This window comes from Leucoraja erinacea, chromosome 24 (genome assembly GCF_028641065.1).
Source record: "Leucoraja erinacea ecotype New England chromosome 24, Leri_hhj_1, whole genome shotgun sequence".
NCBI classification, from domain to species: domain Eukaryota; kingdom Metazoa; phylum Chordata; class Chondrichthyes; order Rajiformes; family Rajidae; genus Leucoraja; species Leucoraja erinaceus.
The window spans coordinates 22,362,640-22,380,221 of record NC_073400.1 but is presented as its reverse complement, the minus strand read 5'-3'; the positions used below and the strand labels follow the sequence as shown (position 1 = coordinate 22,380,221).

The 17,582-nt window shown below is 44.8% G+C and overlaps 1 protein-coding gene across 6 annotated transcripts in view; it reads left to right on the top strand.

Moving 5' to 3' along the window:
- The window catches only part of LOC129708782 (DENN domain-containing protein 2D-like), a 47,031-nt gene extending 31,128 nt beyond the window's left edge, over nt 1–15,903 (top strand). For all 6 annotated transcript variants that reach the window (XM_055654745.1, XM_055654749.1, XM_055654748.1 and 3 more), the window contains exons 9-13: nt 4,615–4,792; nt 8,428–8,469; nt 9,312–9,396; nt 12,131–12,367; nt 14,777–15,903. In XM_055654745.1, coding sequence (XP_055510720.1) covers nt 4,615–4,792; nt 8,428–8,469; nt 9,312–9,396; nt 12,131–12,367; nt 14,777–14,832 — 598 coding nt within the window. In that variant the 3' untranslated portion in view covers nt 14,833–15,903. The remainder of the gene's footprint in view (nt 1–4,614; nt 4,793–8,427; nt 8,470–9,311; nt 9,397–12,130; nt 12,368–14,776) is intronic.
- Nucleotides 15,904–17,582: the final 1,679 nt, after the last annotated feature.

Below are 17,582 nucleotides of genomic sequence, written 5' to 3'. Positions count from 1 at the left end.
TGTCCACCCTATCTACGCCTCCCATAATTTTATTGAAATTTATAAAATGATGAGAGGGAAAGTAAGAGTCCTTTTCTCAGAGTGAAAATGTCATAGACTAGAGGGCACACCTTAAGACCAAAGGAGGAATGGTTATAGGGGTTGATCGATGGAGATGGAAAAATGGACCAGGGAAATCTAGAAGGGTGAGATACCCTTCAAAATGCTGGATGGGAGCTGAGAGGAGTGTGTGTCTAGTAGTGGAATTCTGATATTTCATGCAGCAATAACCAAGTTCATTGTACTGAGCCAGCATCTATATCACACCTGTAACACTAAACCTGCCCCAAGGTCCTTCACAGATACATAATGCAAAGTAGGATGGCACAGTGGAACAGAGGTAAAGTTGCTGCCTTACAGTGCCAGAGACCCGTGTTTGATCCTGACTACGGGTGCTGTCTGTAGATTGTATCTTCTCCCTGTGACCATATAGACTTTCCCCCGGGCCTCCAGTTTCCTTCCACATTCAAAAGACGTGCAGGTTTGTAGGTTAATTGGCTTCTGTAAATTGTCCCAAGTGTGTAGGATAGAACTAGGGTACAGGTGATTGCTGGCCAGTATGGACTTGGTGGTCTGTTTCCATGCAGTATCTCTAAACTAGACTAAACATTACGTCAGAAATGTTACTAGGTGTGCAAATGCTTAGGCTTCGAAGAAGAGGGGAATTATTGAAGGAAGGATCCCCAGTAAGAGGGGGCAGGCGTGGATGAGAGGGGGTGCAGGGGAGGCTATTGTTGGGGGAGTGCAGAGTTCATGGGTGTGGGAGCTGTACTTTCTGGAGAATGCCCTGTCATTGTGGAAGCAGCGTTTGATGTGGCCCACAATTATGAAAGGCCTGGTGGTGTCGTGGAGTGAGAGGTTATGGAGCAATGCCACAACTAGAGAGCAAACTAGCTGTTCCTGTTCTGGGAAGTTCTCACTTCCCCATTCAGCAGAGGATGAGTCACGGAGCTTTTGGATCAACCAGTGGCGTGGGAAACAGGAGACAACAAGAGGCTGGGAGTCAGCAGCAAAGATCCTATATCTGCTATAAAATCTTTGGTCAGCAGTACCCAGGCAAATCAGCAACCCGATTCAGGCGGAGTTAGACTTTAAAGATGCAGGTTAGAAAAGGCCATGAGACCATGCCAACCAGCAACACAAGCACTAAATTGTTTCTGTGGTTGTGTTTGTCTATAGTTTGATTTTTACTGGATTGTTTACAGAACACAAAATTTCACTGTGTCTAGGTACATGTGACAATAAAGTATCATTGAATCAAGTGCTCGTTCAGATAGCCCACAAATGCTGTGACAATCATTCACCCACTCAGAGATTCTAACCACCATCTGGCTGATGAAAAATTTTCCTTGGTTGTCGTGCAAACCTGCCGACTCTAACCCTAAACCCATGCCCTTTACCATTAAAGTTCAGCGCCGTAGGTGGCCGCTATTTGTATACATCGGGTATACAAGCAAAGAATTTCACTGTGCCGAGTCACGTGACAATAAAGTATCCCATTCCATTCCAATGTTGCTGCTGCAGGGAAATGGTTCCCATGTGTACCCTGTCTCCACCCCTCATAATGTTCTGCACCTCTGTCAGGTCTCTCATTACTGAAACTAACTATTCGCAGTCCTGATGACATTTCACTGACCTGCAAAGTTCATTCTGTTCCTTGCCGCTAGATCAGAATATCAGGGGTTAAAGTCAGTATAAATACACTTTCCAGGCTTATCTCAAAGGGCTGCATTGATAGAAGTACCGTTTATCAGATGAGTCATTAAGCTGCCTCAGAGGGAAAGTGAAACATCCCAAGTTACTTGTTAAAGACAAATAGTTCATAGGTTCATAAGTCATAATAGGAGCAGAAGTAGGCCATTCGGCCCATCGAGTGTACTCCGACATTCCGTCATGACTGATCAATCCTTCCCTCTCAACCTCATTCTCCTGCCTTCTACCCATAACCCTTGACACCCTTACTAATCAAGAATCCGTCAATCTCTGCCTCAAAAACACCCAATGACTTGGCCTCCTCAGCTGTCTGTGGCAATGTATTCCACAGATTCACCACCCTCTGATTAAATAAATTCCTCCTCATCTTTCTATGTGTCCTTTATTCTGAGGCTATGCCCTCTGAGCCTAGACTCTAACGCTAGTGGAAACATCCTCCCTGCATCCACTCTATCTGGGCCTTTCACTATTCGGTAAGTTTAAATGAGGACCCCCCCTCATCTTTCTAACTCCAATGAGTACAGGCTCATTGACGTCATATGTTTACCCAATCATCACCGGGATCATTCTCCTAAACCTCCTCTGGACACTCTCCACTGCCAGCACTTCCTACCTCAGATTTGGGGCCCAAAACTGCTCACAATACTCCAGATGCGGTCTGACCAGTGCCTTATAAAGCCTCAGCATTACATCCTTGTTTTTATATTCTAGTCCTCCTGAAATAAATGCTAACATTGCATTTGCCTTCCTTACTACTGATTGAACTTGTAAATGGACTATAAATGAATCCTGCACCAGTACTCCCAAATCCCTTTGCACCTCCAATCCCTTTGCACCACCACAGGATTTCTGAACCCTCTTCCCATTTAGAAAATAGTCTATGCCTTTATTCCTGCTACCAAAATGCATGACTCCACACTTTGCTACACTGTATTCCATCTGCCACTTTTTCGCCCTCTCTCTCAACCTGTCCAAGATTTTGTGTGCCTCTATAAATCACCCCTCATCCTTCTGTGTTCCAAGAAAAACGTCCCAGCCTACTCAACCTCTCGCTATAGCTCAGGCATTTGAGTCCCGGCAACATCCTCATAAATCTACTCTGCGCCTTTTCCAGCGTAACTACATCTTTCCTATAACATGGTGACCAAAACGGAACACAATACTCTAAACGTGCCCTTGCTGTGCAAAGATGCCCTCCCACATCGCATAGACATGGGTAAATAAATTGGCTGCTTTGAATCAAAGGGGATAAGATGGGCATGCAGGAGCGAGAGAGAAAGAGAGAGTTGCAGGGCTCGAAGGGAATGAGACTGAGATAGACAGAGCTTGGAGCTTGTCACAACGTGCATCTCTGGCACCAGCCTTGCACGGCTACTCATAAGGAAACTGATTTATATTGTCGTAAACCTCTTGATGTGGACAATGCAGTGGGTGAGTGGGTCGCTGAGGTTGTGGCATGAGAGTTTGAAAAGATAGACTATGCATTTGTGGACATTTGAGAGAGGGTCTAATTGATGTATTTAATAAAATAATGTGGTAGACAATAGACAATAGGTGCAGGAGTAGGCCATTCGGCCCTTCGAGCCAGCACCGCCATTCAATGTGATCGTGGCTGATCATCCCCAATCAGTACCCCGTTCCTGCTTCTCCCCGTATCCCCTGACTCTGCTAACTTTAAGAACCCTATCTAGCTCTCTCTTGAAAGTATCCAGAGAACTGGCCTCCACCACCCTCTGAGAATTCCATAGACTCACAACTCTCTGTGAGAAAAAGTGTTTCCTCATCTCCGTTCTAAATGGCTTACTCCTTATTCTTAAACTGTGGCCCCTGATTCTGAACTTCCCCCAACATCGGTATCATGTGTCCTGCCTCCAGCGTGTCCAAACCCTTAATAATCTTATATGTTTCAATGTGTTTCATCCTTCTAAATTCCACAGTATATAAGCCCAGCCGCTCCATTCTCTCAGCATTAGACAGTTCCACCATCCCGGGAATTAGCCTTGTGAATTTTCAAAGACAATTTTCTTTGTCTGAAATGTCCATGGTTGTTGGAGTTTAAATGTACCTCATCATCCGGGGCATGCTTGCCCTGGACGAGTCGGGCTGAAGGGCCTGTTTCCCTGCTATATGACTCTGTGACTCGGCCAGCCCAGAGGGAAAAGTCTGACTGTGAAGCAAAACTAATCTGTGGAAACAATGCCTCAGCAAGCAGTAATCTGTCTCGGGGTGCTGGAACCAGGGCCATTAAATTTACTGGAAATTCATAGATTTCTATCGGAATATATTGTGTTGTGGCACGGTCTGTGGACCTCATTTGTAGTGGGTGGAGTGTGTGGGGTGGGGATGTCTCTGAGGAATTAGTCACCCTATGTCTGTGGTAGAGAGGGACTGGGTGAACTGGACAGTATGGGTGGGGTGGGGACTGGGAGAGAACTGGACAGTGTGGGGTTCGGAGGAGGGGATAAACAGTCAGGGAGGTTTAACGGTGTGTGTGGTCTAGAAGAGAGCTGGACTGTGGGGTTGTGGGGGTGATCTGAGGATTGGTGGGTTGGGGGGGGAATCGGGTAGTGTGGAGGGTGGGCAAGATGCAGGGCCAACGGGTGGATGGTGTGTGCACTGGAGGAGCGGAGAGAGGGTGAGAGTAGGAGAAGGCGGGGGAGGCAGTCAGAGGGTGTGGCATTGGTCGCTATATGTCAGAGAAGATGTTTCACCACGGCTCCCTGAACCGGAGGTGTGATCAACGGCCCCTCTGCCCTTTGATGTATTCCACCCCCCCCCCCTCCCCCACTTCCCCTCCCTCTCCTTGTTGCTATCTGCAGGAAGCTGCAGCTAACTGTGCTCTTCCTCCTTGCTCCCCTGCAGCACCCTGTCCCAATGTATCCACGGTGTGGCGGCTCTGCTCTACCCCTTCACCTGGCAGCACACCTACATCCCCGTCCTGCCCAAAGTGATGCTCGACATCGTCTGCTCCCCCACGCCCTTCATCGTGGGAGTGCAGAGGCAGTTCCTGGCGGAGCTACAGGATATGCCCATCGAGGAGGTGAGTGCAACGTGCGGGCATCTGCCCCAGCAGGGATGTGAGATCGGTCGCAGGGACCGAAACAGAGGCTCCGACGGAACAAGTGTCACATCGAGGGGGGGGGGGGGGGAACACTCCGGCAGTTGTGTCGCAATTATTGGATCTCTGCATGAGATCCGTCGGGAATACTGTGTTGTTCTGAGGATGTAGGTAGTTTGTTGCAACATGGTATAAAAGTTCTTAAGAAACTTGTGTAGGAAAGAACTGCAAATGCCGCTTTACACAGAAGATAGACACAAAATGCTGGAGTAACTCAGCGGGTCAGGCAGCATCTCTGGAGAAAAGGAATAGGTGACATTTGGTCGATACCCTTCTTCAGACTTCAGACTTAATTAGCAAGTTTTAATTGGGATGAGTGGAGCGGAAGGCACTGCAGCCACTTAGAAGTTCCAGGGAAAAGTTTGGATCTTGTTTTTTGGATAGAGTTTGAACGGGCACAGAGCAGAATGCAGAGAGGGAATAAATGACGAGCACGTCAGCTGGGCCTTGCTGCTGCCGAGGGACCTGTGTTCCATAATCCTATCCTGCCTGCCCCCCGCTTTTCCTCCTCTGATCCTCTTGCCCATTCCCACTGCTACAGCCTGTACCCCTGACCCAAACTCATCCACTGCACCCATCTTCAACTCACTCCCTCCACCTGCCCCCCACCACTGCAAAACAAGATCCCTCCACAATGATTACAGCAGAGAAGATGGCCATTTGACCTATCATGCCCATGGTGGACCAGAGCAACTCACTGGTTTCACCCCCTCGCTTTTCTTTCCAGGTTTGCAGTCTTTTTCCACCCAGTATTTATCCAACGTCCTCTTCAAAGCCCCAATGAAGCATTACTGCACCATATCTATAGAAAGCATGTTTCACATTTCAACCACACTCAAAATGTAAATCGGGTGTAACCCATGTTTCCATAAGGCAAATTGGATATGCTGCGATTGATGAATTGGGGATAACTATTTGTATTAAGTGGGCAGAATTGGTTACAATGCAATTTTAATCAAGATGGGTTTCAGCCCGAAGCATTGCCTGTTTCCTCCACTCCATAGATGCTGCCACACCCGCTGAGTTTCTCCAGCACTTTTGTCTACCTTCGATTTTCCAGCAGTTCCTTCTTGAACAAAACCACTTAAAAGTTACTTCGGAAATTGCCAGCAGAAAAAAGCTGTTTTAGAGGGAAATAGTCTAGGGAAACAAACTATTTCCATAGTAATCAAACACCATCTTCTCTTTACAGCATAGGCTGCCGCTTAGCATGTTTTAACAGAACTACCTGTCCCATTAAATCTCTTCCTGCCCTTTTCCAAGGGAAACAGTCACATTCTGCCTGAATCAACTCTTGTAACTGCAGCCCCTCAACTTTTCTGGATTCCACCACCCCCTACCCCATCCTCACCCCAACATCCTTCTTGTAATGTGGTGAACAAATTGAGCACAATAGTTCTATTGAGACTGTATCAGTGTTCTGTATGATTTCCCTGCTTTCAGGCCTTTACTGGCAGAGCACAGAACTGTTAAACCCTTATCAATCACTCACTTACCCCAGCAGCCCTGCCACTTTCAACAACTTGTACACACGTGCCCTCAGGATACCTCTCTCTTGCACCCTTTTAGAACTCTATCCTTTATCCCATACTTCGTACTGAAATGCATAATCTTGCATTTATCTGCATTAAACATTATCTGCCATGTGTCTACCCATTCTGCTTGCCTATATATATGTCCTCCTTCAATCCATCGCTATCCTTTTCACAGTTCAAAACAAGTTTTGTGTCCTTCGCAACTTAACAATTAGCATGCACATCTAGGTCATTAAATTTGATCACTAAAGGCAGTGGTCTCATAGAACATATAACAGGCCCTTTGGTCTACAATGTCTGTTTCAAACATAATGCCAAATTAAACTAATTTCTTCTTCCTGCACGTAATCCATATTCCCGCATTCCCCGCATTTCGATGTGCCTATCCAAAAGGCTCTTACATGCCCTTATCTGATCTGCATCTACCACCATACCTGGCATTGCATTTCAGTCACCCACCAGTCTATGCAAAAAGAATTTCCCCTGCACATCTCCTTTTAACATTGTTCTTTTCAACTTCTAGCTATGCCCTCTAATCTTTTACATTCACACCCTCGCAGAAACATTCTGACTGTCTATCCTACCTATGCCTCTCATAATTCTAAATACTTCTATCAGGTCACCCGTCAACTTCAGATTCGAGCGTGAACAATCCGCGTTTGTCCAACCTCTCCTGGTGGTTAATACCCTCTAATCCATGCAGCACCCTGGTAAACCTCTTCTGCACCCTCTCCAAAGCTTCCACGTCATTCATGTAATTCAGGTGACCACATTGCATGCACTATCCCAAATGCAACCTAACTAAAGTCCCATAAAGCTGCAGCATGACTTCCTGACCCTTGTAATCAAGGCCCCAAATGGCTTGTTGGCCGTTTGGGGCCTTGTTGCTTCCACAGTCGGCAGGAGCGATTCCAGCATCAGTCTTTAGTGAGCATTATGATCGATCTACGTCCAATCCAATAACCAACCGACCACTGCCACCCTCTCTTCCCTGTCTCCTGACCAAGTTCACATCCGAGCGATCATTGCCCCTTTTATGCCTTATGTTTATAAGCCTAATATCTGGCATGTTACCAGAAACAGTCTGCAAGCCCATAGTTGCTATATCAACTCCTATCATGTCCTGATCTTTTATCTAATCCCGTTAATAATTATCCTTCACAAACCCCACTCATTCCTATAATCCTTTTATTATTTAGAAGGTAGACACAAAATGCTGGAGTAACTCAGCGAGACAGGCAACAATACTGGAGAGAAGGAATGGGTGACAATTCGGGTGGAGACCCTTCTTCAGACTGATATTATTTATCTGACTCTGGGCAACTTTCGGATTCCCAGTTATCTTGACAGCTAATTGTTTTATCATGCACTCTTTTTGATTCTCTTATTTTAATGTTCTCTTCCTCTCAGATTCAGTCTCAATTAACCAGGTTCCACCAGGTACTTGCAACCTGTCATTTGCTTCAGTTAGTACGAATGTTCTGCAGTCGTTGACGTGATCTTCGCACTCTTAATGGGCAGGGTTGCGGACTTATAACTTGTACATGGAACAGAAGCATTCAGCCCATTTTGTGCCATCTTTTACTCATTCAGTATGACTGGCACATCTTGTACCCCATTGCCACTCAGCGATTCCTTTAATATCTAGAAATCTATAATTCCCGTACAAGGGAACAATGTTTCAGTGGAAACATTGTGGGTGAAGGGGGTAAAGACTTTGACATACATATAAGATTGTGTAAAGCAGATGGACTGTAACAGTCAGGAGGGTGAACTTATGCTGTATATTAGAGGTCATTTTTAGAACAATGCATTGAGTAGCCAGTGGGGAAACTAGTTTATATTTGGAGAGACAATAGCATTTAGGAGCTGGAATCTTGAACAAAAATCAAACTGCTGGAAGATCTCATCAGGTCAGGCAGCATCTGTGAAGGTAAAACTTCCCCTTCCCCTGGACCCTTCCACCCACAACCCTTTTGCTCCGAGAGATTTGATTAAATCAAATGTGCCCTTCTCTTTTAGGGTTTAATTGTGGATCTTCACACTGGAGAGTTCTTGAAAAAAGTAAGTAGCAGTTTTCGGAATGCAAGTAGATCTCGGTAGTAGGATAATTAAATACTTGCAATCCTGGATTCTTATCTTCAGCAGTATTCCAGTTCCCTTTCATGGCGCGAGGGATAGGGGTATAATTAAACCAAGGGGGTGAGAGGCTTGCACCAAATCCACCATTGGATGGGGTGGTGAGATTAATCCAAGTTCTCAGTGGAGGTAGGTGGTGGGAGGGGGGGGGGGGGGGGGGGGGGGGGGGGGGGGGGAGATGTAACAATGTCCAGTCAAAGCACTTTAAGAATATTAATCAGCCTCCTCTGTCCATGGGTGACTGCATCTTAGCAGCAAATGTTCCTGATTTTGTACCATCCGTCCCCAGTACAGCACAGAACTTGACTGGTTGATGAGACGTCCGGGCCTGTTGGTCGATACAGATTCCTTATTTGATCTGACTTAGTATCTGGCAATTGGGAAATGTGGGCCTCCAGTGAGTGATCCATCCCGGCCAAACCAGGGCCAGTTCTGGCCCTTCAGCATGTGTTCAACCACGGCAGCCCTACGTATTCAAAGGATGATCCACTCCAGCCAGCCCTGGACTCAGGGTATGATCCACCCTGGCATCAAGATGGTGCTCCACCCTGGCCAGACCTGGGACATATGTAGCCCTCCAGTGCATGGCCCACCCTGGCCAGACCTAGACCTAATCTGGGCCTTCATTGTGTGATCCACCCCAGCCAGGCTTGGCCCTCAAGTGTGTGATCCACGCAGTCAGTGGGCTCTAAGAGGGCTTGATGTACGATGGGCCCAAGGAGGGGCTGTTCGAGGACAGCTCACCACTTTAGCTTTTCTCACTGCAGATTGGAGATGAGAAAGACCTTCTGCCTAAAAAACTGTACAAGGAACTGTTGAACACCCTGCAGAACCAAAGAAAGACCTGCCAGTGTAAGAGGGCCAATTGCCTATCCTTCTCCAATATTGCCAACTCTATGTTCATTAAGACGCTGATTTTTAATACTCCGTTTCCTCCACTTTGAGGGTGCCCATATTTGGCCGAGTCTTGGCACAGTAGAAAGTAGAGTTGTAATTCTTGTTACTTTAACATTCTCCAATCACTAATCTTGCAGACGTATCAGGCTGTTGGATTTATCTCCTTTTTAATGTTCTTCCCACTCAAGCTTTGTCTCTCCGGCTTCTACTGCCGAATCTTTTTGGACGCAGGAACTAAATGCTTGAATCCAATGTCTGAATTTGCCATCAAAGTTTGCACAGTTTACAGTTAGCTTTCATTGGGTTCACATACAAAATAAATCCAGCTTTACCTATTAGTTAATGATCTGGGTTTACCACCATCATCTATGCCCCCTCTATCTGTACACCTCACCATCCTTCATCCAATTATCTGTGGACTTACTCAACGCTCTACATTCTGTTTCAATCTCTTTTTCTTTAGAAGTAAAACAAGTAATAAAGTCTTTGGAGTCTGAAGAAGGGTTTCGGCCCAAAACATTGCCTATCTCCTTCGCTCCATAGATGCTGCTGCACTCGCTGAGTTTCTCCAGCATTTTTGTGTACCTTCGATTTTCCAGCATCTGCAGTTCCTTCTTAAATAATAAAGTCTTCGTGTTTCTTCAGTTCTCTTGCAGTTCTATAAGGGCACCAAAACCTCTAACACTTAGCCACCACGATCTTGCTCTCTTTTCTGATCAGCACTAATAATCAGTGTGCCCTTTATGTTCTTCAAGAAGCTTGGATTCCTCTTTATCATTTCTAGCCCTGTTGCCACCTCTGAACTTGATGCTGCTCAAAACTTGAATCCAGCTGCCAAATCTTGGGTTGATTGAAAAAGCATAACAATCGTTCTACTCTTTTCTTCTTCGAGTCCCTTTGTACTGTTGGCAGCAGTCCTCTGAAACCTACTCTCTCCAGCTCCAAGTACACAGTCCTCTTCACTCTCCATATCCTCGATCTGCTGAACTGAAAATTCATTGCATTTTGCTCAGATTTATAATTTTCCCTCGAACATGGAGCTCTGTACCTAGAAGTTAGAGTCAGACCCTTCGGCCCATTTGTCTGTCAATCTTTAAGTACCAACCAACATTAATCCCATGTACCAGTCTGTAGCCTTCTATGCCTTAGTCCTTTGTCCAGAGACGTCTTAAATGTTGTGAAAGTACATTCCTCTGCCACACTCTGTGTTCAGATTGTAACTGTCCTCTGCATTAAAAACATCTCCCTGGACCCCATCTAAGTGAGGCCAGGAGCTGAAAGACTGGAGGGTGGCTAATGTAGGCCCTCTATTTAAAAAAAGTCTGCAAGGATTTTAGGAACTACAGACTTACATCAGTGGTGGGGAGTTATTGGAGGGAATTTTGAAAGGCAAATTTTACCTGCATTTGGAAAGGCAAGAACTGTTTAGGGATAGTCAGCATGGCTTTGTGTGTGGGAAATCGTGTCTCTCCAATTTGAGTCATCTGAAGAAGTGACCAAGCAAATTGATGAGGCCAGGTAGATGTTGTCTGCATTGACTTTGACAATATACCACATAGTAATCTGGAAGGATAAATCACAAAGGATCCAAGGAGAACTAGACAATTGGATACAAAAAATGGGTTGAAGGTAGGAGACACAGAGTCCTGTCTGGATGCTCTAACAAGTGGTGTGCCACAAAATTGGGTTATTTATGTTGATGAATTTAAATCCATTATTTATGTTGATGAATTGGACGCAACTGTAGGTGGCGTGATTAGTATGCTTGCAGATGATACTAACATTGATGTTAGAGTGGACAGTGAAGAAAGTTATGTAGGATTACAATGGGACGTTGATCAACTGAGCTAATGGGCTGAGGAAAAGCAGATAATTTCAGATAGAGTGAATGTAGAAAGGATGGTTTCAGTAGTGTGAGTGTCTAGGGCAAGAGGGCACCGATTCAGAAGTAAAATTACATATCTTTAGAATGGAAATAAAGAGGAATTCTTTAGCCAGTGAATCTGTGCAATTCATTGCCATAGGGCGGCACAGTGGCACAATGGTAGAGCTGCTGCCTTACAGTGCCAGAGACTACAGGTGCTGTCCGTACAGAGTTTGTATGTTCTCCGTGTGACCGCGTGGGTTTTCCCCAGGTGCTCCGGTTTCCTGCTACATTCCAAAGATGTACAGGCGTTTAGGTTAATTGGCTTCGGTAAAAATTGTAAATTGTCCCTAGAGTGTAGAATAGTGCTAGTGTATGGGGATCGCTGGTTGTGCAGACTCGGTGGGCCAAAGGGGCCTGTTTCCACACTGTATCTCTAAAGTAGTTTAAAAAATCCAGTGGAGGCCAAGTTATTGGGTATGTTAAAAGCGGAGATTGATAGATTCTTAATTTGTAAGAGCATCAAAGATTAAGGTGAGAAGGCAGCAGAATGGGGTTTAGAGGAAAAAAATAGATCAGCCATGATCCAATGGTGGAGCAGAGTCAATGTACCACATAGTCAAAGTCTGCTCCTACTTCTCATGGTCTAAATGTGAAGTGATGCATTTTGGTAAAACACACAACAGTCTCCATTAAGGAATAGTAGCACCGTGCTCCTGGTGGGATGGGTGCGAATGAATGTGCTCTCAGGGGACAGCTCTTCCTGAGTTGACAGTGACTCCATAGTGATAATATTAATGTACCTCTGCATTCGTCTCCCAACAGCGAGTGAGGAATTGAATGATTTGGTGACAAACACGTTCGTCCTTTTCTTTGTTAAAATTGTCGGCCATTATTCCGCGCACATCAAGCGAAACAGGGAGCACATTGTCTTCCAGGAGAAGGAGTTCCGGAAATCCATCACATCCAAATCGATACGGAGTTTTCTCAAACGCTTCATGGTGACCCAGATGTTTTCATTATTTATGGAGGAGCTCCAAGGACATCCTCTCGCTGAGGAAGGTAAGGATGAGGACCAGGTGATATCTGGAGCCACATGCGGGCAGGCCCAAAGCTGCAACAGGCTTCAGTTCCATTGAACTTTGTAACTGAACTGCCGCTTAGTCAGTAATGAACAAGGACTATCACAGAAACAGCTGTGATGGGAAAGCAGCCAGACATGGGATGAGCGGCCACTAGCCGGCCTCATTGTTCCTGTGAGTGGGTGAGGAGTCTGCTCATAGTTTCCAATTCTGCTCCGCTCCAGCCACTGAGTCCATGGCAGTGGTGGGGATTAGGAGGAAGAGAGAGGAAACATGTAGAAATGTCCCTTTCCCACCCTCTGGGTTCAGAAGATGCCTGTAGCCCCACAGCCGCCAGCAAATCGATCCCCACCCATCCCACCAGACATTCCCCCACAAGTCCTGAGGTAGCCTCGCTCTTCGTCTCTACACTTTCCCTTCCTTTTCCCACCAGCTCCCTATTATTCCCAAATCTACACCATCTAACTCTTAGAATCAGGATGGGATTTGTATGGAATAATAAACAAACTGCTGGAGGAACTCAACGGGTCAAGCACGATCAGTGGGGGGAAAGTAATTGTGATGTTTCAGGTCAAAGCCGTGTATCAGGACATTTCTTGTCTCCCTTTTACTACTTCACTACTGTCTCTAGGATTTGTGTGGATGGGAACTTGCTGATCAGCATGGATGTGATGGGCCAGAGAGTCTGCTTCTGTGCTCTAAAACAGCATGCAATAGAGAACATTAACAGTAGAGTTGGAGGAGCAAGATGCAAAATAAGCACATTTAATTTTCAATCAGACCTCTATCTAGAAACGCCAAATTAATACAGAGAACTAATACAGAGTTATGTAACGGTTGCATTCTTGAGAACTGTCCTGATATAAATTTCTCCATGTCTGAAATGTCTATTTTCTATACCTACCAATATCATATTGTTCCACATATACTTACTATAATTATTTTATTTGACTGACTATTCACTCTTGCATGACCATAATTATATGAATGGAATAATGTTGTATCCAGTTATTATAAACCTTAAAACATTATTAGAATGTTACAGAAAGAGACCCTTCAGCCCATCTCTACCGTGCTGTATCTCTTAACTAAACTAAACTCTGTACGTTGCCCCTAGTGTGTAGGTGATTGGTAGAATCTGTTCGCATCCCCTCACACGTGCTCTCTCAACTGTATACACTGGCCTCTGCATGCTCCCAATGTCTCACCATCTCAAAACTGCCCTGAGTACTCCTCCGCTTGGATCGGTCCCGGGCCAGATTTCCTAGCAGGCGTGGGAAGAGATTACCAAGTGGACTGATGAAAAGGTTATTATCTGAATGGTGTCAAGTTGGGAAAAGGGAAAGTACAATGAGATCCTTGTTCATCAGTCAATGAAAGTAAGCATGCAGGTACAGCAGGCAGTGAAGAAAGCGAATGGCATGTTGGCCTTCATAACAAGAGGCGTTGAGTATAGGAGCAAAGAGGTCCTTCTGCAGTTGTACATGGCCCTAGTGAGTCCATACCTGTAGTATTGTTTGCAGTTGTGGTCTCCAAATTTGAGGAAGGATATTCGTGCTATTGAGGGAGTGCAGCGTAGGTTCACGAGGTTAATTCCCGGGATGGCGGGACTGTCATATGTTGATAGAATGGAGCGGCTGGGCTTGTATACTCTGGAATTTAGAAGGATGAGAGGTTATCTTATTGAAACATATAAGATTATTAAGGGTTTAGACACGCTCTTGTTTCTTGGTTCTTGGTCCTCCAAAATATTCCAAATGTAATTTAAACTGGAGGTGGACCACGCTAGACACAGGAAACATGTTCCTGATGGTGGGGGAGTCCAGAAACAGGGGCCACAGTTTAAGGTTAAGGGGTAAACCATTTAGAAAGGAGATGAGGAAAAACTTTTTCACACAGAGGATTGTGAATCTGTGGAATTCTCTGCCTCAGAACGGAGTGGAGGCCAATTCTCTGTATGGTTTCGAGAGAGTTGGATAGAGCTCTTGAAGATAGCAGAGTCAGGAGATGCGGGGAGGGGGCAGGAACGGGGTACTGAGTGTGGATGATTGGCCATGAATGGTGGTGCTGGCTCAGGGGGCCGAATGGCCTACTCCTGCACATATTGTCTATTGACTAAGTGGGTTTTCTCTGGGTGTTCCAGTTTCCTATCACGCTCCAAAGATGTACAAGTTTGTAGGTTCGTTGGCTTCAGTAAATTTATAAATGTAATACAAATATCATGTAGGATAGTGTTAGTGTACGGCGTGATCACTGGTCAGTGCAGACCCAGTGGGCTGAAGGGCCTGTTTCTGCACTATATGTCTAATGTCTAAAGAACTTCTTGGTAACATCGAGAATCTATCTCTCTTCCTCTTTTACTCATCTTCCTTTCTTTGTCTCTGTGCAGGGTTTTTTGAACGGAAGATAAAAGAATACAACGAAAGCAGAAAGAAGGTGAAATAAGTCGCGTATCAGACGGAGCAGACAACCTCCCGTGGACCATCTGAGGGTAGTCTCCAACCTCTGCCTGTAAAAGAAAGACCAGGTCCCGCAACACCGTCAGAATAACCTCTTGGCGTTCAAACAAGAAAGCAGGGTCTCAAAAGTTGACTTGTAAATATTAGTGCTTGAATTTAACTGGGAATATTTTTGGGAAGGACTCCGTGAAGAAAAGAGGATGTGATATGGGGAGGACTGGCAGTGATGCTTGCTTACTGTACTCTGAACTCTTTGTGGAACTGGAATTACTGACGGCTGAGCAAAGACTACGCCTGATGCCGGATTGGCCCTGTGTGTTCCTGGTCTGTGTACCAGGCCTATGTCAATCCCGGCACCTTTGGACATAACCAGCAAGTGAATGAGTTAGTCACATAAAGCAGGTGAGAATATCACAACTCTCCCAATTACACAGCAATGTATAAAAATGGCCCTTATTAAAATCTGACAATGTGCACTTTAACCACATGTGATTTATTTCTACGCCAAATCTCAAATTGTTGAGTAGAGGCAAATAAATAAATTATGGGTCTTTGTCCCAAACATTGTGGAGGGCACTATACTCAGCAGCACAGACTACACAAATGGATTAAAAATTATTCTTTAATTTAATTTATTTAATTAACATTTCATTTTCGCACCCATTTAGTGTAATGAAATTGGGTGAACTATTTTTAAGCAAGCACCTGCATTTTGATGTGTCCGATGTGGGAAAGGGTGATATTTCAATGCAAATCTTTCTCGAGCTGCCGAATGTAGGTGGGAATTGGAGCATGAGCCGGAATGCCTGGAACCTGAAACCAGGGCTGGTTTAATGGCAGTCCCGTGGTTTTGATGCTGCCAAAGCCTTTCAGTGATACTTCCTGGACTTCCAACAAAGCTGTGAGTTTTATGCTAAATCAAGATTATATTAAATGTACTTATTTTTCAGATAATGTGAATTTCTTTGTTAATTTAGAAATTGTGATGATACACTGGCCTGTACATATTGTAAAGAAAATTACAGATGGAAATTTGAAATAAATGGCTTGATTCAAACATCGCGGCATGTTTCTGTTACTTCATCAAATGTCTATTGGAACTCCATATGTACCACATCATCTGAAACACCCTTAATGAGTCTTTGAAAATCTCTTATCAAGTAAATGTGTCTGTTTATGTTCGATGGTTTTACATGCTTTGTAAATTTGCTCAATTATGGGAAATGGTGTCATTCTGGTTGGAGGTCTGTGACCAATGGAATGGGTTTACGGTTCCGCAGGGATCTGTGCTGTGGCCTCTGTTGTTTGTGACAGAGAGAGCGGTAGAGATAGATAAATAAATGACGGATGTGAATGGGTTTGAAAGATTGCTGGAGTTACGGTCAGTGAGGAAGGCATTCAAAGTATACAATGGGATACAGCTACTGAAATCAGCAAATAAATGGCAGATAGAGTTTAATCCGAGCAAGTGTGAAAGGTTGCGTTTTGGGAGGTCAAACGTGAGGGGAGAGTATATGGTGAGGGTATGCAGATTTCAGATGCAGAAGGTGAACATTCTGTTGCGGGTAACACAGCTGTGATTGCTCAAACGCAGCCTGACTGAAATGTCTCAACATTGTCTCTGGCAGCAGGGAACTGCCAGCTTCTCACTCTCTTGGCAAGTTACAGCTTGCCTCTCGCTGTTTGATTAACCAGACCACAGTAAATGGATTAAAACATTTGAGAGACCTTCTGACCCACTCCAGCTCCTAACTCCCATTGTTCTTGTATTCCATGCCTCTGATCACAAAGCATTTTTACCATCTCCTCTATCAACATCCCATCACGGAAGATGTATGCACATTTACCGAGTGTCCCCAGCACAATATTTTACACTGCCATGGTCCCACATCGTTTCCTTGTGCCTGGGTTTTACCCAGCAATTAATTTCCGTCTTCAGTCAACGTAGACTTTGCCCTGTTACAGACCTTACCCTGTAATTATCCCAGCTCCCACAGCACAAATAAACCCTTTTATTTATGGTACAGGTATAGGTTATATTTTATATATATTTTATTTTTTATTTATAGTTTGAAGAAGGATCCTGACCCAAAACATCACCTATCCAAGTTCTCAGTGATGCTGCCTGACCCACTGAGTTACACCAGTACTTTGTGTCCTTCTTTAGTATAAACCAAGATCTGCAGTTCCTTGTTATTGCAAATAAACCCTGATAGTCACAGGTTCCACTCTGCAGCTAATCTCCCTCCACAGCTCACGTATTCCCATTATCCCAGTTTAGAAGGAGAGAGAGGGAGTGAAATAGAAGGTGAAGGTAGAGACAAACAGAGTGAATAAGATAGAATGAGATTGAGGTAGAGAAATTTAACGGGAGAGTGAGATAAAGGGAGAGATGAAATGTATGATGTTTTTCAGGGAAGGGGCAAAGGGATGATCAGAGAGGCTTGCATAATGCATTGTACTAAGATGCCATTTCTCTGAGTGACGTCTGGTCATTCCAGCCAAAAAAAACTGAAAATGGCTTAATGCTAAAAAAAAACGTTGCGGTTGGATTTCTAGGCTCACCTGTTTAGGCACTTGCCAACCATGGCCATCATTGTTTCACCATCTACCCTCTCGTAAACCACAGCCAGGTCTGAAACATCACATTGCATTGAGAACACAGTTACCTCAGGTACTGCCATATACGAGTTGACCATATACTACCAGTGTACATCGACATGGGGCAGATACAGA